The 26,423-nt window shown below is 40.9% G+C and overlaps 1 protein-coding gene across 1 annotated transcript in view; it reads left to right on the top strand.

Moving 5' to 3' along the window:
- The window catches only part of STXBP5L (syntaxin binding protein 5L), a 187,780-nt gene that overhangs the window by 156,608 nt on the left and 4,749 nt on the right, over nt 1-26,423 (top strand). The window contains 7 exon segments of the mRNA XM_036389711.2: nt 9,001-9,171; nt 20,664-20,903; nt 21,793-22,153; nt 23,056-23,221; nt 24,900-24,960; nt 24,963-25,010; nt 25,386-25,606. Coding sequence (XP_036245604.1) covers nt 9,001-9,171; nt 20,664-20,903; nt 21,793-22,153; nt 23,056-23,221; nt 24,900-24,960; nt 24,963-25,010; nt 25,386-25,606 — 1,268 coding nt within the window.

Raw genomic sequence — 26,423 nt, 5'->3', positions numbered from 1 at the left:
CAGCTCTAATTCATGACTGTCTTAGAAGAGAAAAATATTCCTGTTAATTATTCTAGCTATTAAAACTGTGCTGAATTATAGATTTCTTAGTTTACAACAGGCTGGTAAGAGCCTCTCTTTGTCAGCATAAGGAGCTACATTTAAATGAGAGTTCCTGGAAAAGGTGATGACCGCATTTCAGTTACTTCTGCTCCAAAACGTCCTGGCCACACTGTCAAAGCTCTTGGAGATTATTTATCCACTCTTTGGCTGTTGCCTGAGACTGTCCCCATAGTCTGAATATAAAGGGGCTAACAATAGTTTTGGCCCACATTTCTTGTAAAGATATTCAGGTCACCACTTTGAGATGATAAAATATTGTCCATTCATCCCATTGGCTCTGGCTCGTGGCTCTTTAGAGAGTGCTGACGTATCGCCCACTCTCAGCAGCGGCTGCAGCTAATTGGGACATACATTAGCATTTGGCAGCTTACAGTTCTGCTCCCTTCTTGTGATCTGCCTCATGGAATGTCCTTGCTTTCACTTTGCTTTGAATTGTAAATAGTAGAGGTTAAGTAGAAGTTAAATCTATTTCAGGTGGAGGTGTTGCCTGTACTGGAAATTGTCTGGGGAGTAGTTTGCTATCATTTAGGGGAATAATGTGTGATCTGATGACTCAGGGTGTTCTTGTTAAACTTCAATAGGATTTTCATGACCTAAAGGTACTTTGGGACTCCATTTTGACCTTTATATGACTGATGAAGTTGATCTCAGCTTCTTTTTATTTTGCTGTGGTGATTATTGTCTCTCCTTGCTGAAGCACTTGTCACCTGTGGATGCTGTATCTCCACACAGAAATGAGTGATGTGGCACATGAAGGGATACATTGAAACTTCTTGATAGTTTTTGCTACTGCAGGTCACAGCAACCCAATGTTTATTTGAGTTGACCAGAAGGGAGATGTGGCAATGCTGCTGTATAGACTCTATTACCCTTCAGAGGCAGCTCTGAATTATAGTATCTTTATTTTTAAACCTAATGTTTCTCAAAGTCTTCTCAACAGATCATCTTCATTTCCTTGGAGTGTTTCACAGAGATGAATTATGGGGATAATCCTAATTTTATTGAATCAAGTGGAGAGTCTGAGATATATCCAGACACATAGAACTGCTTTGGTATGAGAGCTGGCTTCACCAGCCACTTCAAGCATCTCCTTGCGTTTTCCTTTTATAAAATATTTCTGCTCATTCTGCTAAAAGCTTTTAAAGGTTCCAGCTGATCACAGGGAGCCTGACAGAAGCCATAGCTAAAGATGGGGGAGAATCAGTAACTGCTGAGTTTTCTAGAATTACTATGAACAGATGGTTTGACTGTAAGGAATTATGCCATCACCTAGACTTTATTAGTGAAAGAACAAAAGGAAATGCAAATATAAATAGACGTCTTTTTTTTCTTCTTGCTAAGCTGTGATCTTCAAAATTGTAATATATTTTCCTATGCTTTCTACAGATACTTACAAGCAGTAAGATCAGAGCCCAAAAACTTTAATACTGAAAATTGAGTTCATATAACATAATTGTAAGAATCCAATTAAGGACCTGGGTTTATGGGTTTGTACTTCATTTTGTCCATTTTGCATGAGGTTTGTGGAATCTGTTTGATTTATGTATATGGTAATAGAGTTATAATATGAAAATATCCACCATTTGATGCCTTTGCACTTCATTGACAGGGAAGTAGCACTTCCTGGATGCTCCTAAGCTTATGAAACAGTACCTGAATAAATGAAACCTCATTTCCATTTTAAGAATGAGCAGCAGGGTTATAGCAGTTCTTGCTTTAATTTTTCAAAGTATTTACAGCAGACACTAGGCACTCACACAATTTTTAAGCTTTAATCTGGTTTTGCTTACTACTGCATTGGACAAACTGGTAGATTTTAGATGGAGCATTCTGTATTGATTTACCTGGATCTATAGTTCTGTTTACAATGCTAAAGAACATTTCAGAAATTTTGAAACTTTATGAGTTGCTTTCCTCCTTGGTATGACTTTGTAGAAAAGGCAGCCCAGATATCCAGCTGTACCAATGATTTTCTTTAAATGCTTGGCAGTATACATTGGAAATTATTTGTATATTTGCATGATAAGGATTTTAGAGACTGTCCAGTGTATGTCTCCTTCCAGAAGGGTAGAGGAACTTTCTGTCCCCTTCTCAGTCTGAAAGTACCACCTGAATTGAGGAATCATCTCAACTCTGCTTCTAGGCAGAATCACAGCATAATCAGGTTTGGAGGGGACCTCTAGACCCCACAGGTCTAGGTTGTCTAGACCCTCATCCTGCTCACAGCAGGTCAGGCTACACCAGGTAGGTCAGGACAGTGTCCAGTCAAGTCTCACAGCACTTGTTCTGCAGTCTGGCAAATGCCAAATACAGGGGAATGATTTCAGCCCTCAAACAGCTGCTTATGCTCTTGCTGAGTCTGTGGAGGATGAGCTTTGCCTTTTCTGCTACAAGTTTGATCACTATGAAGGTGCAAAACATTGTGAAGTGGACTAAAGTCTTTCACTTTTACAGAAATGGTTTTAAAACTTTAGTCTTTTGGCTATTTCACATCTCAAGGCTTGGATTTTGATATTCTGTATTGAGGACCTTACTAGACAAAAGTTTCTTAATCTTCTGAAGGTCAGGTGTATGACAGCACCAGTTTTTTCCTTCCTTGAGTAGGAGAATGTTTATAGTCAAACATTTTTAAAAAAGAACCTATATATCTAATGGATATATTAGCACTCTACCAGTCCAAATGACCAGAATTTTGAAAAAGCAACAAGATAATTCAGTTACTATAGCAGAGTACACATATACTCTGTGGTTATATTTCACAGCAGAAAGGGGCTGTGTTCTAACTTCTAATGTTTCCAGATGAGAAAAAAAAATACAACAAGCTGATCTACTTGGGAATTTTACAAGCAAGTAGTTAAAAGGAAAGGTAAGCACCTTAAACTATACAAAAATACCCTAATTGAAATTATTATAAGTGACACAGTTAAATTTCATCACAAAGGAAAGGCAGTGAAATTTGGTAGCTGGAAAAACAAAACAAGCAGTGAGGATCATCATGTGTTTAGGAGTTGGTAATAACAAAATGACATGCAACTGGCTAGGCTCCAGTGTCACAGGTACTCACTGTTCCCAAGTTCTTTGGTTTTACATAAAGAGTTCCTTACTGAGGACTTCAAAGGTAAGTCATTTTCCACTCCTTTCAAGCACTGCAAACACATACAGGGTATTCTTCCATTCTGGGGTCTCTGTTCACCTCTCAGGTTGTAACATTTTTCAATTTTAAAACCAGAGAATGAATGCCAGTTTTTTCCATGGTGAAAATGCAGGTGCAGTGCTACACTAAGGGGTGCTCAGGACAATTTGTTGATATCCAGGTGATCTTGTGGTCCATCCACTCTGCTTACATGTTCCAGTGTTGTCTTCTGCGCAGCCCAGGATTTATCACATTTCATGCTTATGTTTCAGAATTCAATCAAGTTTTCTGTCTTATGTTTTCCTGTATATTGCACAAAGCATAGCAACTATTTATGTTGGATTATTCTGTGGGGGCACACTTGAGTGCTGTGTACTTTTTGAGACAGTCCAGCAGTGTGGTGTGATCACTAGAAATTCAGCAGATGAATCTGAGGAGCAGACTTAGATCCAAGTAGTCAAAAATTTTTCCACTATTCTGTGGGAGGAAAGGTAGATTTGTTTTTAGGTTTGCACTTCAAAGTTTTGATTTTTCAGATATGATAACATAGAGGTGATGTTATCGATAATGTATGACATATGATAATGTATTCTCAATGTTTTTCATTTGGAGAGTGTTTATTTTTTATTTTCATTTCATTTTTTTCATAATTTCAAGCAAAAATTAGTAGTTTTAAAAGAGAATCTGTCAGTGATCTGACAATGCATTTAATGTTTTCAGCCTTCCCAGTATTACTGGGAGAAGTAATTACTCTTCCCAGTAATTTGGTTCTCTGACAAATACATCTGTTCATCCTACTTTCAAAAAGCATAGCGGATTTGGAACCAAGTGTTAGATAGGATTTTGTTACCATAGGCAGAATACCATTACATCATACAGGCAGAATGTTACAATGACAGCATATTATAGTGTTAGAGTGGACCTTGATATTCTACCAGCATGTCATTAGGGCAACTCTTCCTTCCTCTTCAAACTGATGAAGACATGATGTTAAAGGTACATTTTTGTTGGCAATGCATCTGCAGTAAGCTCTTCTGCCAGGGCTTTCACCTTCTCTCCTACCTGGCTGACAGAACTGCACCAAGGGAAATTTGTGTTTCTGACTTTTTAAAGGAAATTTCTTTTTAATAATTTCCTTTAAATTCTTATATGTTATGGTATTGGTCTGTGTTCTCACTAATGAATATTCACACTATTACACTAATTTTGATTATTTACAGACGAACCTGAGGCAGCTCTTGGGGCCATTTGTACAGTTTTAAGATTACATTTTTTTCCTAATTCAAATGAGTATCTCTTTGCTGTGTAAAAATAAAGGTTAGTCACCCTTATAATCATTACTCAAAATCTAATTTACTGGTAATACACAGAAAATCCCCCTGTGGAAACAGATGGATTTTTCTTCACTTTAACAGTAAAGATTGTATTCTTCAACAGTTGTTGAGAAGATTCTCTAAGACTTATTTCCCAGGTTCTTTCTGCTCCATATTAAAGCATTGTTCTGGTTCTCTTCTGGTTCTCATCTTCTCTTTTATTGATTAATTCCTTACAACTTAAAATGGTATTATAATGCTTCTAATTATGGATATTTATAGTTTTTGTCTCAGACTCTCTCAAATCATTAGTAAGAAGGTTTTCAACTAGTTTTTCTGTTTGAATTTATTCCTTTGTTAGAACTGAAAGAATTGATTGCTCATATTCTTTCCTGATTTTTTCTGTCAAGTATAAAAAATTGGTAGGCACTAGCTGTAAATGAGTGCTTCTTTCTTACTGACATTTTTATTACATTTAACTTTAACAAGTATCCATCTTTTTACTGGTAAATTGTTGGTCTCTTTTGCTTTTTTGCAGGAGTCACCAAGTTGTTTAGAACTTCTATGTTTGTAATCAGGCAGGTTGTGTAGGATATACATGTTACTGTATGTAAACTAAAATCCACATATGTATATAGAATATTCTCCCTGCACAACATGCCTCAAAAAATTTGGTTTAATTTGAGGCTGCCCTGTGTGTTTGCTGCTGTCATGTTGCACATCACATCTCTCAGTACTTCCATCAGGTTCACAGAAATTGTTGTTACTTCTTCAGTTCCTCTTGATCTCATCATCCTGCTGGTATTTTGTGTGACACTCTTGCCTTACATCTAGCACAGTTCTCTTTCTTTTTTAAAGCAGTTTGTGGGGTGCACAGGGCACTGAATGGTGCTAGTGTTTGGTAGCAGGGACAGATAAAGCATTTTTAATTCATATGGGTAAGCAGTTTTAATTCCATGTGTCCAGACAAAGGCATACAACCATGAACTGCACTGTAGAAACAGCACATGGAGAGTGTTACAGAATTTTATGTCATGAACTGTAATATATTTTAATACATCATATATACACACCATGATTTGCTGCTTTGTTAAACCAATACAGTGAAATTAGTATAACTTGACTAAAGGGGTAATTGCCTATGATTACTTCCAATGGCTTGCATGAGCCCTAAATTTTTTAATTAATGCTCAGAATAGCTATAAAACTGAGCCCTGGCCATTTAGTTCACTATCCACAGGGAGTAGACAAGGCTGCTCCCCTGGCATAGTGGGATGGTTCTTACACAGTTTGGAGACTGCTTCAAGGATAAGCTCCACTAAACCCTGGTGCCCAAATATATTGCAGTAGTGTGGGACTGGCTGAAGGGATCCAGGAGCACTGGGGAGGATAATTCTAATTCCCTTCACCTCACAGGCAGCAGGACCCATGGATGTAGGAGATGATGGCAAATGCAGTGGTAGAAAAGGGATATTTTGTGCAGTGTTTTCTTCAGCAACAACTCTCTGCCTCCTTCAGAAGAAGAGAGAGTGAGGAGCTGCTGGACTATTGTGTAAATAGCACAGAGCAATCTGTGCATTGCTGCTTAAGTCCAACACTCATGTTCCTGATGTCAGCACTGCTCCATATCAATTAATATTTCTGAGCTGAGAAGAGCCCAAGTGACCATGTGACAAAAGCAGTAATCCAGCAAGGACAAAAGTGAAAATGTTGCTTTTCCTTACAAATCAAAGAAAGCTGGAAAAAAGCCATGTTTTTACAAGCCTCCTGTACGTGTTCTTTGGGGTGGTAGGGATGCATCTGTCATGGCAAAGGAGAGTCAGGTGACTCAGGCCTCAGAGGGGTAGTAAATCATTGCAGTGATTCTGAAAGGCTGGGAGCTTGAACATTCTCATTCTCCCTTAGAAAGTACACTGTAGAAAGTAGTACATTTTTTTTTTCTTGTCACTTCTCTTGTGCACTTCATCTTTCTTCAGACAATGCAGCAAGGAACCTTTTCTTAAACAGTACATAACGTTTCTTTAGAATTGTTTTGTATCACAGGCCTTAGAGCATTAAAAAAAAAAAAGAGAATTTTTAAATACACACATAGAATTTTCTCATAGATTGAGTGGTCTTTATCTGCTGGATTCTTTTCAGTTTCTCGACCAAAACAAAATTGCAGTCATGTTTCCTATAATTATCTTACTCGTTGTACAATGCCTGTGTTTTTATTAAGGCTTGAAGACCTGCATTTCTTCTTGTATACATTTTTAAAAGTTGTATCTAATCAGAAGAACAGAACAGTGTTAAAATACAGACAAGGTTGTAGCTGATCACTAAAATCCCTCTTCTGGTCATTGTTATAGCACCCACTAATATTTCATCAATTTCAGTACTCAAAGGTATACCCCTACAGCTTCTAGGATGAGGCCTGATTTTGTTTTTCTTCCCAGGAACTGGCTTTGCTTATTCAAAAAAGCATTGTCAAAACAGCTAAAGGGATTTAGGTGCCCAGATCCTAATGATGATTTCATGTGGGCTCCTGAAGGTAACTGAGACAAGCCAGCATACTTAGGGAAACATAGCAGCACTTCTCTTATGCTGAGGCATAGTGAGCAGGGGTTTGGATGTGTTGTGTCAATTCTGTACGATGCTCAGGGGAGAGGACTCACAAATGTTTTTCATGTTTCTATAGAATATGATTTTTTTTCATTCAGTTATGTTCCTCACCACTTCCTAGGATTCTCCCTGGAGATAATTAGATATCATGCTGAAACACCTTCCCACAAACTGAATTTTGAATAAAGGAAGCAGCTGGATGAGGATGTGTCTGTTGCACTCAGGTTGAACACTCAGCCTGTGTCCTTGAACAAAGCCCCCAGTCTCAAAGGAATTTCTGCTGAAATATACAAACAGTTCCAGCAACTTTTGGAAAATTTCCTAACTAAAAATTGAATGAGTCATCCATATCAGTTTTATATCTGCTGTTAGCTCAGTTAATAGCCATGTATTAAGGAAAAATGACAGGAATCATGGAAGTTGTATCTCCTACAGAGCTATTTTGTTACACAGTACAGATACTAAATTGCTTTCTAATCTATAATTCTGAACATTTTTTTCCACTTTTGTTCATTGAGAGTGAACTTTTTTCACATGGAAAGGACGTGACTTGCACATTCAAAGGCTACATGTACCACACTGTACACTGTATTCAGTATAGGACCAGAATATTCAGTGAATGTAGAGATAGCTTTTCATAATGTACACTGGTGCTATCGTGGCATGGTAACCAAGAAATAAATTTATCTTGGTATGTGAACATTCATCTTTTCCTTGGATACAATACAAATCAAACAGAGTTGACTGAATATGATACTTAAATGCAGACTCTTGAAGACTAAGATATTTCTCAGATATAAATAACCCAACATTTAAAATTAAGGCAGAAACCCCAAGATTTCCTACCTAAACCCCTACCTACAGTGTTGAGGTTTTACAGTTTTGAACAAAATCCTCAGTGTGCTTGCATGAACCTGAACTTTTGTTTTGCTTATTACCTGCTGTTTACTTAAAATAACCTGCTGACCAAAAATAATTCACTTATACCTGAGTGTGTATCCTTTCGTATGTTGAAGGGGAAATTGTGGTCAGTAATTCTCCTTATGTTTTCTTGCCCGGCATGAGAGGAAGAAAGATACGACATGAATATTTTACAGTCCAGTGCAATTCTGAACTCTGATCCAAACCCTGATCAATGGATGTTGTGGTTTAAAGACCTGTTGACCAAGAACAGATGAATGCAGTAAGAGTTTGAAGCAGGCATGTTTTGTTTCCCACCCCATGAGACAGCAACATGCACTGTGCTGATTGACCATGGCCTCATTTCTATAGAGCTGTTGCAGACAAATCAATTGTTCAGCAGTCAATTTCCTTAGAAGTAAAATAAATCTATGTGATATATAAAGAATAAAATACTTACCAATACTATGGCTATTTTTGTAATTATCTCAACTAGTGGCCTGTTTCCTGAAGCTTTAAGTCAGGCAGGGAAGATGTCTAGCTCTGAGTTCTACCCTGGAGTAAATTATACTTGCAGTTCTTATGAGAGCAAAGAGGAAAGAAAATACTCAAATTGACTTGGAATCTCTTAGGAGACAAAACAGCAGGGTGCCAGTGTTACCTGCAGTACCTTGGTAACTGCCTGTGTGCATAGGTCAGCAAAATGCTGTGGGATCTGCAGCTCTAAGAACATGTACCAGTTCTGTGGCCCTTGGGTTTTTTTCAAATTATACCTTAAGGATATGGTGAGTTATTTTCTCCATACGTGTGATGAGTTGCTAAAACAAATCAGCAGTTATTCACAGAAGATTTGATTTAACCCATTCTCAAGTATCAGAACGCACATCTCTCCTCCATTCTGAATCTTGGGAGCTGCCACTTTACCTAGCATTTGTTGCATTCACTTTCCAGATCACGTGAATGGTCACTGTACCAGCCCAACCTCCCAGAGCTGCAGTTCAGGCAAACGCCTTTCCAGTGCAGATGTGTCGAGAGCAAACCGCCGAGGGCCCGGCAGGCCCCCCTTCAGGAAAGCCCAGTCTGCAGCCTGCATGGAGATTTCCCTCCCAGTCACCACAGAAGGTGGGTGGCAATGACTCTTTTGCCAGCTATTTGTGAATTTCTCACCAGGTGTGAAGGGGAAAAGTTCAGCAGGATTCTTGTCTGGGTTATTGCCTTGAGCTAACTAACACTTTAAACTGTGATAGGCTATCAGCAACACCATGGTCCTAATCCTCTTCTTGTGAGGAGCATTTGTATCCTCAGCCACCCACCTGCAGGGGTATCTGCATCACAGTTACAGCTGGAACCAGTGCTCCCTGATTTCCACACCTGTTAATGAAGACAGAGCAAGGGGAATTATATCCCTCAGATTCTCTACCTTTGTATTTTTAAATGCAAATTGTTTCAAATACCTTTGTTATTAGTGGCACATGGCTAGAAGATTTGATTTTTTAATTTTTATGGTAACATAAAGTAGCAAATTTTTTCCTCAACATTAATGACTGGTTATCAACATAACATAAGCCTTTCATATAGCTCTCTTTATTTGCTACACAAACATGGTAAGTTACACTGTCATATAACAGCTCCTGATGGAAAATACACCACTGCCACAGTAGTTTCTACTGCTGAGTGGTTTTGTTCATCCTATGTAGTACCAAACTCTTCTGGAATTCTTGTATGCTGATATTGCTGCAATATCAGCACTACTTGTACCTGCCAAGGCCACAGTATTATCTAATCCTTTTATGCTTCTTTTTTTCTTAGATGCTCCCAGAGTAAATAGGGTCACTGGCAGGCAGAACCCACAGCCCCCTAAGGTCCCACTGGCTCTTGTGTACAAAACATTTAGCAGTACAGTGATACTTTCAATGGCATCATAGTGCTTTCTGCATACCTGTGTCATGAATGATTCACTTTATGTCATTCATCACTATTTATAATACCTATCAAGTTTATTATAAGCGTGTATCTCTTTTAGATATAGTAATCTAATTTGCTTTCAGGCTTGAGAAGTAAATTGCATTAATTGACATTAAAAATTCCTATTTGAAGGTATCACTTAAGTAGTATTAAAACTTTCAGTAAAGTCAGTGAAACGACTGTTGCAAGAGCGAGCCAGGCAATCTCCAGAGTCATTTATATCAGCATGTCATGATGGGGCATGGTTGCAGTTTGTCCTTGGCTGTGTGGATTTGTGTACAAGTCACCTTTTAGCAGGTTTGTTGACTAAAATAGTTTTCTGATTATCTGTAGTCTCTCAGTAAAGCGAAGCCCTCTCTCCAGCTTGTCTAAATTATTTTTCAGTAGGCAGTATTACTTTTTTGAGTTCTAGCTCAACTGCCTGGAATGACTGACATTCCACTGTTCTTCATGGATCTTGAATTTCTAGACACACAGTTTAGTCAAGTGGTTTGATGTGTTTCTAAAGGTTTTTCTACTAAATAATATGGTGGAAGGTGGTATGATGCTTGAAAGATTCTTAGTCTGGGTCAGGGAAAAGGAAGAAGAGAAGTTAAAAGGTTTGAGACAGAATATGCTGAGAATAAGAATTCTCTCTCTAATGTAAAAGTGGTCTTGATCAAAACCTTCTGGTTGAGCTGTTCCAAAATAAAATGAAAAAAATCCCCTCTTTGCTAAGAATTTATTGGCTACTTAGGAGCATATGGTGCAACAAAAAATAGATGTATTCCCAAGAAATTATTTCCTTTATTTTTATATTCTCATGAGGTGGGTCAAGATACATGTTTTATATCCTTTCTAGAAAGGTAGCATTTCAGGTTAGAATTTGGTGGGATTTTATTATTCTACCAGAGTAGAATTTTGATTAGTTTGCTATCTCAAAAGGACTTCTTAGACATGAAAAAAAAAAAGCCTTTGTGTGTGGATAAATGGTTCTTACCTTTTTTAAGCCTGTCTCCAAGGAACTGATAATACTTGGAGATTTTTTTTAATAATGCTTCCAGTTCCTGTTCTTTACAACCTCTTCTATATGATTTGATTAAAAAGATAATACATTTTGGTAAGTAATCATAAGACATATATTAGAATAATAGATGAATCTTCTCCCCTTGCATTGGATTTCAAACTCTACTTACTTAAATCTGACCTCCTGGTACAATAGGAACTGTACTCCCAGCATTTTCATCAAGTCTATTTTCAACAAACTTTCACACAATAAATTCTTCTGACTTTGTTCCAGTGAGCTGATTGTCAAGATTTTGCTGACTCTCACCTCTTTACTTCTGCACAAGGACTCCTAATATAGACAAACATTTTTGAAGAATGTCTTTGCAATGATGAATCATAGGAAGGAAATGGGGGGTGGGGGAGTGAAGGGCAGGGTAGTTGTCTTTTTGTCTGCTGGTTGAAATATTGCAAACTGCTCAGATTCATACTGTGCTGATATTTCTCCCACTTTAGTAGCAGAATAATTCAAAAGCCAAGTAGCACTGGCAGAGGGGTGGTGCATCATTACTGTTGCTGCCTAAACCTGTGTTTTTCCCAGGCTCTTCATCATGCTCTTTTATGCTTTTTGAAATGTTGCATGTTGTCTCAGTATCTTCTGCTTTCAGAAATGCACCACTCTCATGGCTGCAGTAAAAAAGTCTGTAGTTCCTCAGTATTCTATATCAAATCTTAGCAAAAAATTAGAACCTTGTAAATTCTCAATAGTATATTATTATTTATAAGGAAGAGATTTTTTTATGTGAAGCATTGGAACAGGTTGCCCACAGAGGTGATCTCTGGAAACATTCAAGTTCAGATTGTTCAGGGCTCAGAGCAACCTGACCTAGTGGAAGCTGTCCCTGTTTGTTGCAGGTGGGTTGGAACCAGATGACCTCTAAAGGTTCGTTCCAGACCAAACTTCTCTATGATCCCATGATCACTGATTCTAAACAATTTTGTTTTCAAATACTTTTGATTAAACAGTATATTTCTTGAGATGATATAAGAATTTGTGGGCATTGTAAACAAACCCACAAATACAGGAAACACCATTGCTGACCTTCAAATCCCTTTTAAAAAGAAGTTTTTGAGTTTTCAGGAATTAGTGGTTATACTTCTTTGATAAGGCTTTCTTGCACAGAGTATAAACTACATTTTTTTATTATCAATTTCACATTGTGCTCTTAAACAGTTATAAAAAATACACATGAATGCAAATTATTCTTAGCCAATTAAATCCTTACAGGGATTCTGACCCATGATAACATTGTGTAGAATGGGAATGTGTTTTGTCTCCAAGCTTAGTGGATTTCTTTGAGGGCTGTAGCCATTTGCACTGCTCATGTTTCAGTCTGTTCCAACTCTGGGTTCTGACTAGCACCCATTTTTTTTCTGCAGGTCTTCGAAGAAACACTGAAATAGGGATTAAATTTTTGTTTAACTTCCTGGGGAAAATGTGTGGCTCGACTGGTTTGCCCACTGTACTGTGGCACAGACCCAAAATAGTCCATCTCAGCCTAAGAGCTAACATCATAGTTTTTAACCCTGCAGAAATCTCAGCCTGATAAAGAATTGCAGTGCAGATTAATAGATCCTAAACATCTGCTTCTTTTCTGCACAGGAAAACAAAAAAATCGGTTTTTAAAAAAATTTTAATTGCAATTTTAGATTAAAGAAAATCCTGAATTAAAGAAAACAGTGGCATTGAAGAATAAAAATAAAATTGCTGTGGGAGGGAGCTCATTGTGGTTGTACTTGTGTAGCTGGTGGGTGCATGGATGTGTGCATAGATCCACATGCTGGCACAGATTTCTCTTTTGTGTGTTATGAGAAGCCTTTCAGATTTGATACTTCTTGGTTATTGGTTTGGGGTTTTTTCAAACACTGCTTTTTAAAGCTATTTTGCATTCTCCAAATGTTTCTCTCTGGCTTGTGTTGGCTGAGTCTGCAATTTTTTTCCTCCTTGTCTGCATCCATACAGAAATGTGGGCATTCTGCACACATATGTCCACCTGTGGTTCCATTGTACATCATGGGAAGAAAGTAAAGACAGAGTGGAGTTTTTCCTTTGAAGTGTTGTGTTTGGAAATTCATTTACTTCCAGCAGCAATGATAGAAAACTGTCTTCCTTTTTTTACTATTATTTGTATTCCCCATTATGTAATTTTTAATTAGTCCAGCCTAATCACCTTGTTCTGTAAAGGCCAGTTACATATTGGTGTTACAAAATTGCCTCTGAACAAGAAATCCCAGCAAGGTTTTGCTGTGCATTGTAATTTTATAGGAATGCTGAGAAGAAAGACTTGGAGTTTGCTTTCACTTTCCTTTAAAACAATTCAGTTTCAGCACTTAGCTTTTGGATTAACTCTTTTGATTATATGTAGTTAAAATTTGATACAGAGCACTTGAATTGAAATGTCACTATGAGCTGGCAAAACAAACCATTCAAGTAGTTATTATTTTTAATAACCTTATCAAAATTCTATGGCATCCATTTTAACTGATCCAGGGTACTTTTCTACCTGAAGTTTTTCTTTTGTGTCTGACTATGCATAGGATGACTACAGTTATTCAGGGATAAGTTGTTCTCTCATCTACATGATTCTGCCCAATTTGTTTTGGAAAATACACAGTATTTGGTATATACTATATAATTGAAACTTTTTTTTAGTCATTGAAAGTATTTGTGAAAATTACCATTAAAGAAAAAGCCTTTTAGGTAGCCTGATGGAAACTTCCAGGTAAGTTCAGTGTGCTGTAGTTGGGATCTAGAAACAGGATATTGAGTAGTTATCTTAGGAAAAAGGCCACTGCCTGAGGAAGCAAATTCACCTGGTGTCGTGCTGAGCATTGCAGTGTTTGCTGTGTAATTTATATAAAATTTATATCATTTTTGTCCTGTCAGTTATGACTGTGCTGTTAAGCTGTCTCCAGCAGTGCTGGATCCATAACACATTGGATTTTTTTGCGCTGGATGGGTAAATGTGGCCATGAGGTTTCCTTCCCATGTGGCAAGGTGGGGGTAGAAGAGGGAGGTTTCTATTTTTATCACTGGCTCTTCTTTTTATTGAGTCTCTTGTGTCTCTGAAGCCCACATGTGGATGTGAGGTAGGTAATGATGGATGGTTGGTATAGTTTTTAAGGCACTGCTTCCTAGGCCTCCAAGGAAACTGAAAAAGAACCTGATTGCTTGCTCTAGAAAAATATTGGGGAAAAAAGCACAAAATTATTCAAATGCATGGCTGGGTACTGCAGGGAGGAAGGGAACAGTCAGCTGTCTGTGTCTCTTGAGAAAAGGACAGGACATAAATTACCAAGGCAGAGGCCTGACTTAAGGAAGACAGTTGGGGATTCATTTTGATCACAAGGGTAGTTAACTGCAGAAATTAATTCTCTGAGGAGGTTATTGCTTCTCTGGCAGGTTTTCAGAACAGCTCATGTTCTCCAGCATGTTCCCTTTGCCAATACAGAGTGGATCATTGCTGGTAAACTTCCTTGCCCAAGCAGCCAAGCCAGACTGACACTCACCTGATCCCCTGGCACAGCAGTCCTGGGGCCATGCTTCACCAGGCCCCTGAGTGCCATGACTTTTCACAGCTGGACTTTCACAGCATGTGGAAAAGCCCTTAGCTTAATTAATTAATTCATTAATTCTCAGGGAGGGGCTGATGGTGTTGATTCTTCCTATAAATCATTTGAATTCTGCTAGTATTTGAAGTTACTTTGCCATCAGTTTAATTAGTAAGACTTGTATAACAGGAAAAAAATTAGAGACACTATGGTAAACCACAGTCCCCACTAACATTTATGTTTGTCACCATATTTCTTGTGCAGAGGAGCAGATGAAAATGTTGCAGAGAAACATTCTAGATCTAGATCTAGAAAGTGTGTTTCTTACTTTCCTTGGACTATGTTTTCTGTTAGGTTCTGCTAGGATGGACTTGATTTCTTATGAGAATCTGCAAATTTTTCTTGTTTTTAGAACAACCAACTCAATGAAAATATTGTTGCTCTTACAGTCACTGAATATCTAGTCAGTTTAGTCAGTTTTAATTTAAATAATGATTTGATTCCAGGTGAAGCTAATTTCACACTGTACTCCAGGCATGTTGAATTTGAGGATGGATTATGCCCTGAGTACTCAAATTTAGGTTTTTTTCCTTGCTAGCCATCACTTCAGATCAACACAAAGTGTTTTGCTATATCCATGGTCACTTCCCTTGGCCTGCCTCTGCCACTTCCAGTGCCCCTGGAGGTTCAGGATTTTTGGATCTCTGGACTTTCACCCCAGTGACAGCCTGGGGATGAGACTGAGGTCCCCAGCACCATGGGTGGCCCAGGTGAGAAAGGCGTGGAGGCAGGGATGTTGCCATGCCATGGCTTCGTCACCTTCCATGGTGCCTTTGGTCTCCACCTTACCCTTGGATACTTCCATGTATAAAAGGTATACAAGTTATTCTTTCCTGAACCATCAGTGTTATGAAAGATGCTTCAGCAGAATGGATAGTTCAGGTTGGGGTTTCAGTTCTAGAGAATTGTGATGTCTTTAATTAAAGAACATATGTCCAAGCTCATAAACTGAGTCCAAATTGAGCTTTTAGTGAGGTTAATGTAAAGACAGTTTGCTTGTGTAAGTCAAGGGAAGTGATTCATACAATTAAATATGGATGTTTGATAGATTCTTACTGCAAAGATCTTTTGCATTTTTGTAGAAATTATTTCTACTTCTTCAACATGAAGAATAATTCTGTCTTGACAGTTCCCTTCCATTTTTAAAAGTTGCTGAACTAAAACATAAGCCTTAAGTTTACTATATTCTGGAAATACCAAAGATCCAGGTCTACTGTCTTGAATCTATTTTCTGTTTCAAGCCTTTATTTGCCATCCATTCTGTCAGTGTTGTGTCAGTGGGAATTCCATGAAACCTTGCAGGTTACACTGCCTTAATTGTAGCAACTTCAGGGCAATACATTTCAGAAGTTTCTCCAGGGAGGGTCAAGCATCCCACAGCTGTGAGCTCCATGAGAGCACAGCCACAGCCATTCCAGTGGCTGGAATGCTCTGCAAGCTGTATATCCACAGCATAGTTTTAGGGTAATTTATATAAATTGATCTTGTAGGAACTCATTGGCAGTAAAATTCCAGTACATTATTTGTGCTTAGGACAACTTCTGCTGCTTTCTAGTGAGTTGTGTTATGTGGAATGCAGCACAGAGTGGTACTGTGAAAATGTTGGTTTTATAGCCAAGCAAATGTACCTTAATGTGTGTTCTGTCCTGCCCCTTTCTCCTCGGTGTTGCTGAAGCATTGCCATCAGCACCATGTTGGTCTCTGGTCTCTGTGATGTTACTGTGCACAAATTCATGCTGTAAGTATAATTCCTTTACTGTATATTTCCCCTTGACATTCAGAGCTTTGAATGCTTTCCTGACTACCTAATTTTGAAAGTGACAGATTTCTCTTAAAATGTAAGATGATGGTCTTAAATGGGCAAATGTTTTAAATAGTTCCATTGGCCTCTGTTAGGTTTGGTGTTTGGGATTAAAACTTCTAGAGTTCTCCAAGTGAGGAGAACATAAACCATTCCACTTTCTTTTTTTTCCATAATATATTGATTTCCATATCAAAAAGGTCAACTTTTGTATATATTTCATAAACAGATCAATTACTCATTACTTTAAAACCAGGAAAGGGCCTATAAATAGCATCCAAGACACTGAGAATCAATTGCAAAACTCTTCAGTAATGAATGTAAATATTTGCTATGAAAATGTTGGTCTTTGTTATTGGTAGGTTGAGGTTTTTTCATTCCTCTTAACAAGTGATGCTTCTATTTTCCTGATTCCTAACTTCATAAAGAAAATCACTACTCAGGGCTGCTTTTGTATAAATGTCATGATGATGTTTGGCTCAGTCATTCCTGTCCTTTTGCAATGCATGTGCCTTTGTGGCAGTGGGTGGCATTCCCAGTGCTCCAGCACTTCCATGGAATCAGGACATCCTCACACAGTGCGTGGCACTGCACTGCTCACACATGGATGAACAAAGGACTCAAAAGCACCATCTTCCTTTTTAACCTGCCTGGGCACTGAAGTGTCCTGTGTGTTTTTCCATGAGGTGGGAAGCAACTTAAAGAGGTTTTGGTTGCTTTTGAGTCATAAAGGTTCTGTTTGTATGCTGCTGGCTCATCACCCAAATTTAACAACCAGTCCAGTGTCACAAAGGAAGTTGGTTCCTGAGTTTCCATCTGCAGCTCATTAACCCAAACTGTGCATAGGATGGGGCTGAATGAAAACATTTGAAGTAAGCAAGGCTACTCTTAGGACAGCAGTGGTGTTTATTCTGTGTGGCCTTGATCCACGGAATGCACTGACTGCAGGTAGTAATGCTTTAGCTCAGAGCTGTTCATCATCCAACAGCAGCATCTCCCAAATTGCAGTCACTACTCTAGCACTCAGGGGCCACTGGGTCCCTCTCTGATGGTGCTCTCTGGAGCCTGGAGACCTATACAGGAGAAAAGAAAAGCTAAGAAATCTGGGTGTGCAAGAGGAAGAGGAGCAAGGATGTGATGATCTGATGGGCTGTGTGGGACCTAATGGATGCTGGGAGCTGGATATGTGCCTTTCAGAGAAAAGGGAATACTGGGCTTCCTCAAAGCAGGAAGTAATCTAGTGATAGGAGCACATTTATGAGACAGTGCTATGTAGCAGGATGTTCTCCAGAAGAGGAGAAAACAGAAACTTCTGAGGAGCTTTTCACAGGTGAATGTCCTGTCCCCTCACTGCAGCACAGAATCCAAATCAACTTTGACCTCTGTCACAAGGAAGTGGTCCTAGCTCGGACTCCTGCAGAAAAATGTAGCTAACATTCTGGCTGCACCCATCATGCAGAGCAAGAAGAGGGAATTAGAACATAAAACCTGGAATATGGTGGTTGGGTTAAGGATTGCTACAGACTGGCAAGTCAACTTTGAGAAGATGGGATGTCATTTTAAGACATAGAAAACATACTAGCAAATAATTTGGCAAATTTTTAAAACTTCCCAAGGAAAGTGCTTTTGTGTTTCTCCAGGATACAACTGAATGCTTTCTAGATGATGAATTTGGGGTAGAATCTTCTTGAGAAAAGAGTCCCAGGGAACAAGACTTAATTTAATCCTGAAATTTAGAAAGAGCGGAGATTTCTACCTTGCTTTAGAGCCAGCCAATAAAGTCACAAAGCAGTTGCAGACTTTGCTGTTCAGATATGTTTAATGACATCAAATTTTGGCATATGTCTTGCTGATCTTTAGAATTTCAGTTTGAGTAGTGTATTTAATAGAAAATGGCACAGTATGTTCCCAAAAGTGTCCTAAAGATTATATCTGTTAGTGTCAGTTTTGCAGAGATGTATTAGTTAACTGTACTGCACAGGAGTGAGGAACATTTCTTGTTAATTTAGGGAGGGAGAAAGCTTGATGACACATGCAAATGGCACATCATATATTTAAAGTAATGTGTATGTCGCCTACACTAACTGCATTTGTCCTTTCAACATCTTTCTTAGCTTGAGCACCACCGGGTTTGAATTTTATGTGACTGTGATATTAATACACCTGTTAAAGAGAAGATTAATTACATAATAGCATTTTTATTAAAGATTAGGTACCCTTTGGAAGAAAATATATATATACATATATAGATATAGAGAGAGAGCCCTGATGATTTCTGCCTTGTGATGATTTCTGCCTTGAAATTACTGTCTTCCTTTCTTTACCTGGCAGCTGTCAGTGCTCAGGAAGGAGCTGGGCCAACTCGTTCCCTGCAGGAGCAGCACAAAGTTCTTGGGGTTATGGGAGACACTAATTCTCAAGGTATTAGCAGCTGTGTCTGTAGATGTGCCAACAATCCCAGTTTATGCTCCTACATGGAGCAGTGCTGAGACACAGCTAGAGAGCTACAACAGTGCCTACATGAACATGGAAATGGGGTGAGGGCAGTGCTTGGAAGTTCAAGTAGGCATAGGATTCTCTTCCATGAGAGTGGAACTGAAGTGCCAAGAACAACTGTCCTGTAAAACTCCCCTTTGACATGCTACAAATGCCCTCAAAGGACAGGAGGTGGCCCAAGTGTGAAAGAGTGCAGGAAAATCTGCCCCAACCCTGTGTGCCAGCACTTAAGGCAGAAGCACATGCAGAAATACTTGGTGTGGTTCCAGCAGTGCTTCACCCTGGTTCTCTCCAGTCTTGCCCAGGGAGCTGCAGTGTAGGGATGACTTTGCACTGAGGCAGCTGGGCAGGGGAACACAATGCTGCAGTTTGTTGTCTGAGGAAGAGATTCACTGGCAAAGCTGCTGCTCTGGTGGAGCACAGGAGCCATGTATACAGTGTGGGGATTAGCTCAGTTTTAAGCTGGACTATGTGACAAAGTAATTTTCTAAATTTATTCTTCAACCATGGCAGAAACTATTCCTCTTTTTAGACACTTCTATTGGCTCTGAGGAGGTGACTCTTCTGAACTATAAAAAGGACAGTTTTGTACCAGATACAGATCTGCTTCATAATGATAGGTTCAGGAGCAAGACCTTTATCTCAGATCCAGTACCTTCAGCTATTTCTCCACTTCCAGTCATTATTGTTGCAAAAGAGCATGTGGGATTTCCAGGGATCTGATCCCATGTTTAACTACAGGTTGGTAAACAGAAGCACTGGCAGCACTGGACTGTGCAGCAGCCAGCCCTACTCCCATCTTCCCTCTGGCTCCTTGACTCTTCAGGAGCTTTTTAGCTCTCTGTGCATCATAGCCTCTGATGTTCTTGCTAATGCCAGGAGCCACCTCACACAGCTTTGTGCTTCCTGCCTGGCACTAGACAAAGCAAAGCAGAGCTCCTCAGCCTGTTCATGGTTACCTCTCTCTGAAAAGCTCAGAGGGAGTCTCTGTACCTGGGCTCTTGCAGTGGGGAGAGCACGGCTCTGTCTCCAGCTGTCTCTCGATGCTGCCTGCTAAAGCTCAGGCTGTGCCAGCTCACTCTGCAGTTGTTGCCAAGGGCACAGAGCAGGTTTCTCACTTCACTCCCTGGGAAGCCAGAATGAATATGTACCCTGAGATGTTTTGGAGACTAGGCTCAGTTCAGCAATGGGTATCTTTTCCCCAGGGAGCAGTTATTAATGCCTTCACAATAAATGATGGTTGTGAGCGCAGTGCTTGAATGTCCTGGTGATGGCAACAAGATCAGAGCAGGGGACACATGCTCTGAAGCTGGTAATGGCATCTCCCTTCATGTCCTGCAGCAATGGGATACATGGATTAATTCTAAATGCATTGGTAACATATGGGTCCAAAATTATTTTGTGCTATTTAGAACAAGTCCTTTGAGATAAGGCTGTTGTAATTTCTAATTAGTCCATGCTAATCTCCATAATAGGCAGCTATTTCTAATGCAGATCTAGCTGATGATGTCTGACAGCATTTTCCACACTTATTTATACACTGGCAGCAAGCTGGTATCACGCTAGGGTCACAATGTTTGCTCAGGTTAAGAAAACTTTATTTTCTGTACTCTGCAGGGAGTTTGTATTTGCTGCAGGCTTGTGCCTGTTCCAGGAGCACTGATTTATGCCTGTTTACTTGTATCTGTTTGTGCAGAAAATAGGGAAAACTCCTTCAGCCGTTCCCGAAGCTCCAGCGTGTCCAGCATCGACAGGGACTCCAAGGAGGCAATCACAGCTTTGTTCTTCATGGAGTCCTTTGCCCGAAAGAACGACTCCGCTGTTTCCTCCTGCCTCTGGGTTGGGACAGGCCTCGGAATGGTCATAATCCTGTCCCTCAATCTGCCTGCTAGCGACGACTTACGGCAGTCAGAGCCAGTCATGGTGTCTCCAAGTGGTGAGAGTGCAGCTCTTTTCCTGCTTTTTATCTGTCTTGGTACTATGGGGCAATAAGTGCATGATTTTGTATGGCCTTTTGGGCAGACATGTCTCAAAAAATCAAGCAGTGGTCACTCACTGAGTGGAGGGCACACAGGTAAAGATGCTCATGAGGGACCAACAGCTTCATGGACTGAGACACTTTGGTTGTGTTAGTTCTAAGGATTGCCTTGTGTTACAGGCAAAGTTACATGTTCTTTTGTAAGGACCAGAGCTCCTTCATATTGTGAAATTACAGTTGTGTTTACAATTCTCTCTGGGATTCTGCAAGCAGTTTGGCTGTCTCAGTATCAGAAAGCTGTAGAGAAGCAGAAGGGAGTTCAGGAAAGGAAACAAAAATTTTGGCAGGTTGCTGTACCAGGAGAGATCCTTGGCTGAGTGAGTGACAGATGGTGTAGCAGAGAGAACAGAGGGCTGAGAGGTCAGGTCTGAGGAGAGGCAGCATGTGCTTAAAAAATGGACAAAAAATGGAGAATGCGCAGAAGCAGAGGTTTCCCACCCCCAGTTTGTTTAGAAAAACAATGCTGGAAGGTCACCAGACTTGGAGCAATTTTACTGCTGGGGAATACATATTCTGCTAGTATAATGTAGAGATAAACAACAGGCCATCTTTAACAGCATGTATTCCATCCATCATTATAGATATCAGCTGCCTGAGACCTTTCCAGTACTGGCAGGCTGTTTGTTCACCTTCTCATGTGCTCAGAAAGAACTGAGCAAGCATGCCTTGTCACCTTGGCTGGATTAATGTGTGTGCTGTGTTTACCAAAGCTGGTGTCATCTGTGCTGTGCTGACAGGCAGCCTGGCTGTGGTGCCAGTGCCAGTGAGAGGAAATTCTGTTCTGCAGGCACCGTGCTGACCCTGAAGGGAGCCGTGCTGACCTTCGCGTGCTTGGACTGCATGGGGACCCTGACACATCAGCCCTATGAAGTATGGAGGGATCCACACAGTGCTGATGACGGTGACAAAGCAAGGAAAAGGAAACTTGTCATGCATTCCCCTTCCTCCTCCCAGGATATGGGTGATCATCAATTTGCAGTCATTTGTTCAGAAAAACAAGCCAAAGTCTTCTCATTGCCTTCCCAAACATGTCTTTATGTCCACAACATCACCGAAACGTCCTTTTTATTGCGAGCAGATGTGGTCACCCTCTGTAACAGCGTCTGTCTGGCGTGCTTTTGTGCTAATGGGCACATCATGACACTGAGGTACTTATCTAACTAATCTTGGGGCAAAACTAAGCAAAGAGGTGGCACAGTGCTGTCATATTCCACTTGTGTTTGCTCCAGAGTGCCTGATGCTCTGCATTAACTCCCTGGTGGGTGTGTTTAATTCCCTGCCTTGATGCAGCCGTACCTGATCCTTGGGCTGTCTCCACGTGGGGAGTTAAAGCAGGCAGGTGCACAGTAAAGCAAGCTCCTGGTGTTTTCTAGTAGTCCCCTACCTGTGACAGTTGATGGCTGGTGATTTTTAACTGTGATAAAAGAAAGCCCTGATAATTTTGTCCAGTTATGGTGGGTCAGGTATAGAGAAGTAGAAAACTCAGCCGTAGAATGGGTTCTGTTTATCCTTTGTGAAGTATCAGGTCCCACTCTTGGCACTTCTGTAGCTTTTCTGTTCAGAGCACTTGGTTCCCCTTCCTTGTCCCTTCCCCCCAGGAGCTGCTTGTGCAGTAGCCCTGTAGTTGTACCTTCACCTTGCTGCTCCCTGTTTCCCTGGCCAGGCCATTTAAATTTGGAAAAAGTACTGCTCAGAAACCACGGGAAGCTGGAGGACAGCAAAGGTGATGCTGGAGCCTTTGTCCACAGGGTAGAAGCAGGGCCCTGCCAGGCCCTTTCCTGCAGATGTCCCTGCAGGCCTTGCCCTGCAAACGACCCAGCCATGTGGCACAAGCCGTGCCATGCATATCCCATGTCCAGACAGAAGCTGAAACCCCTCCATGCAAGCAAACAAAATCCGATGGGAATGCAGCATTTTTATGGCAGGATTTTTCAGCTTAGAGATGTACTTTAACTGTTGCAGTTGTGAAGAGCATAAAGTGAAGTGTTGGTTGAAAATGCAGGCACAGAGCAGGTGTTCCATGCTAACCTGGGAATGTGCTTCTCCTCAGCTTGCCCAGCCTCCGCCCGCTGCTGGACATGAACTATTTGCCTGTCACAGACATGAGGATAGCACGGACCTTTTGTTTCACTAACGAAGGGCAGGCTTTGTACCTGAGCTCTCCCACAGAGATCCAGCGCCTGACCTACAGCCAGGAGATGTGTGACAACCTGCAGGTAGGGCTCACACCTCACCCTGTGCCCGTGCAACAGAGAGAGGTCAGCAGCTCTGTTGTTCCTTGGGCTTTTTCATGCACTCTGACCTGCACCTGTGCAAAAAGTCTTAACAATGTTAGAGATGGGCTGGTTTGGTTTGGTTTGGTCATTTTACAATGAAAATGCAAATAAAAATGTCATTTACTAAGGAGAAGGAATTGTGAGAGGTTACAGGGAGAAACATGAGTAATAAAAGGGAAAAAAAAAAGAAAAAAAAAGAGAGGGAATAAGTTCTGGGTTATATAATTAGCAGTGAACCAGAATGGAAGTATAAAAGAAATGGTCCTGCCAGCACTCATTATGCCCTAGGGAATAACATGTGCTGAGCTGCTCAACTCACATCACAGCACTGTCTGTCTCAAGTCTGAAAAGGCACTTTGAGGAGCGAGCATTGCACACCAGCTTTTGTGCACCAGAGAGGAGATTATTTTGCAAGGAGCCAATTTTAAAATAATCTAAAGGTTTGACCGATGCATCTTAGACCGTGGACCTACAGCAAGAGGCTGTTACAAGCTAAATTGGTTTTTTTACCAGCCTTAACAGCACCATGCAACTACCAAGCAAAGGGAAACACGGCCCTTGCTTCTCTGTACTCCTGGACTATGGCTGCTTTTATCTTGGCTTTTAGGCAAAAAAAGCTTTGCATGGTCATTATGTGTGTACAGAAAGCAGATGACCCAGTGTCACCTGCTACTTGGGAAAACAAAGCTGGGCTGCATGAGAGCTCCACTTAGGCTCCAAGGGCTGCAGTAATTTTTCTCCCCAGAGCAGGTGACTGTGCAGAGGAGCAGTGGCTGTGAGTCACAGCGCTGTCCTCGCCCCCAGGATCTGCCTGCTGTGTGCAACACAGCAGCTGGATCTGCCTGCTGAGGCTTGGCTGAGCAAACACAGAGCTGAGCAACAGGGCAGGAACTGTTCTCAGTACACACAGCCCCCTGGTTTCAAACACTAATGGCACTGCACACTTTTCCCATCAGTTTTCCAGAGAGCCTGCTTTTCCTAATACTACTGCAAATCAATCTGAGCCTGACAATTGTTGGGAGTGACTGTTCCAAGATGTGGCACCAGAGCAGTGCCTTCAGCAGATGTGCTTATTTAACAAGGCTGATGGCACACTAATGGGGTGGGGGAGAGTTGTAGGAAGGTAATGAATTTTGTTTAAAAAGGAAAAAATCAACTAAACTACAAACCACCAAACTCTGAATTGCTGGCAAGCGTTGAACTCAGGTGTGCTATAAAAGGAAAGCAGAGTGACTGCCCCAATCACAAAAGCAAAATACGTAATACACAACAAATTGTTTATTCAATTATAGTGTCACTTCTGCTGTTTCTAAGCAAAATGTGACCTTACCACTGGTATTTTCATTCTGTATTAGCTGCAGGTTTTTTTCTCTGGTAACAAACATGGGGCTGAGCACTGACAAACCAAGTCCCTTTGAAAGCATGAGTGAGTCTAGTTAGCCCAAGCATTTGTCAGAGTACACAAATATTACCGGCACCATCCTGGTCACACAACAGACTCTTGTAAAATTAGTTGATTAGGTCCAGTGCATGTGGCTTGTTAATGAAAAGCAAGAAAACACCTAGAATCACTTTCACCTCACTAACCTTTTACATGGACTTTTTCTGGCTTTACTAGGACATGCTTGGGGATTTGTTTACTCCTGTGGAAACACCAGAAGCCCAAAACAGAGGCTTCCTCAAGGACTTTTTGGAGGAAGCGGACAAGCTTTTGACAGAGAGGAGCTTTGTGAGTAATTTATTGCTTGGGGTTTTTTGGGCAGCAATTCATTCTTGAGATCTCCTGCCCTTGTCATCTAGGAATGGAGCAATACACAAGATTTAGATGACTGATGAAAAGAGAAAGTTGACCTGGTGGAGGAAGGGGAGGGTCCATGTCTGCCATTCCATAACTCCTTCACCTTGGCAGCTTCTTTTGATCAGCTGAGTGGGGGGCACACGACTGCCCTGCAGTGGTGGTGGCAGAGCAAAACCTTCCAGATGTGCCACCTGCCCCTGGAATGGTGCCACTGCTGCAGGGAGGCAGCTTGAGACTGGGCAGCACTGACAGAGCCAGGCCAGGAGCTCATCCCCGTCTCTCTGTCTGTCCTTTTCTCCTGTGCAGTTGGCGAGGCCACAGCAGGAAAAGCCTCCCGCAGCCTGGCCCAGCACATCCCTGGGTCGGGCGGGATCGAAGGCGTGCGAGGAGCGGCGGGCGGGGTCATTGGGGACCTGACCCGAGCGCGCATTGCCCTGGACGAGAGGGGACAGAAGCTGGGCGAGCTGGATGAAAGGACTGCCAGCATGATGGCCAGCGCAGAGGCCTTTTCCAAACATGCACACGAGGTAGGAGCCCTGGCACCCCCACCCTGCAATGGGAACTGCCAACCCGGTGTGCTTCCCTTTGGGAAAGCCAAGTGCCCTTCTCTCCCTTCACCCAGTCGTGGTGTTGGAGGTGTGCTCATGTCAGCATGGCATTGTTCCTGCTCCCAAATTATCAGAATGCCAAAAATAAACACAGCCCTTCCTTTCACGTTTCCAGAAATGAGCATCCATTGTTAGCCTCTGAATTTAGAACATGGCACTTCTCATCTTGCCTTTCTCACTAATTCGTTATGGTTTGTTTTTTTAAGCCACTTAATGCAGCACATCCATGCACTAGGGCAGAAAAGAGGTAGGTGGATGAGTGCAGAGGAACCTTTACAGATCTTACTGGGAAAAGGAGAACATTACTAGTACAGCCCTGTGGTACTGTTATGTAGAATAGGCCTTGCCAGGAATAGGAATAGCTTCTGTGCTTGGAGCTGGAAATGGAAAGCTTTTCCATCCCACGCTGTTAAGACTGGGAAAACTAAAATGATTTTTCTTGAAGATAAAACAACATCAAAGCATACTTCCCAAAATGCACGTTTTTCATTTCATGTGCGTCACATCTCCGGACAAGACCTTTACATTTTTATTGGCTTTTGTTAGTGTGAGGCAGAAAGAATGTGCCCTGAATTGCAACAAGTTTATATAGTCAGGGCATATCTACTATGCTCCATAGAGAAGTATCTTTTTATTCCTATAGAAAGCAAGTTCCTTTAATTTTTGAAGAAGAAAAGTAGTTAAAGTTCCTCAGGGAAAATCTTCTAAAACCAGCAATAGCAGGTAACACTTCTTA

Source organism: Molothrus ater, chromosome 2 (assembly GCF_012460135.2).
Source record: "Molothrus ater isolate BHLD 08-10-18 breed brown headed cowbird chromosome 2, BPBGC_Mater_1.1, whole genome shotgun sequence".
NCBI classification, from domain to species: Eukaryota; Metazoa; Chordata; class Aves; order Passeriformes; family Icteridae; genus Molothrus; species Molothrus ater.
This window is presented reverse-complemented; position numbering and strand designations above follow the sequence as displayed.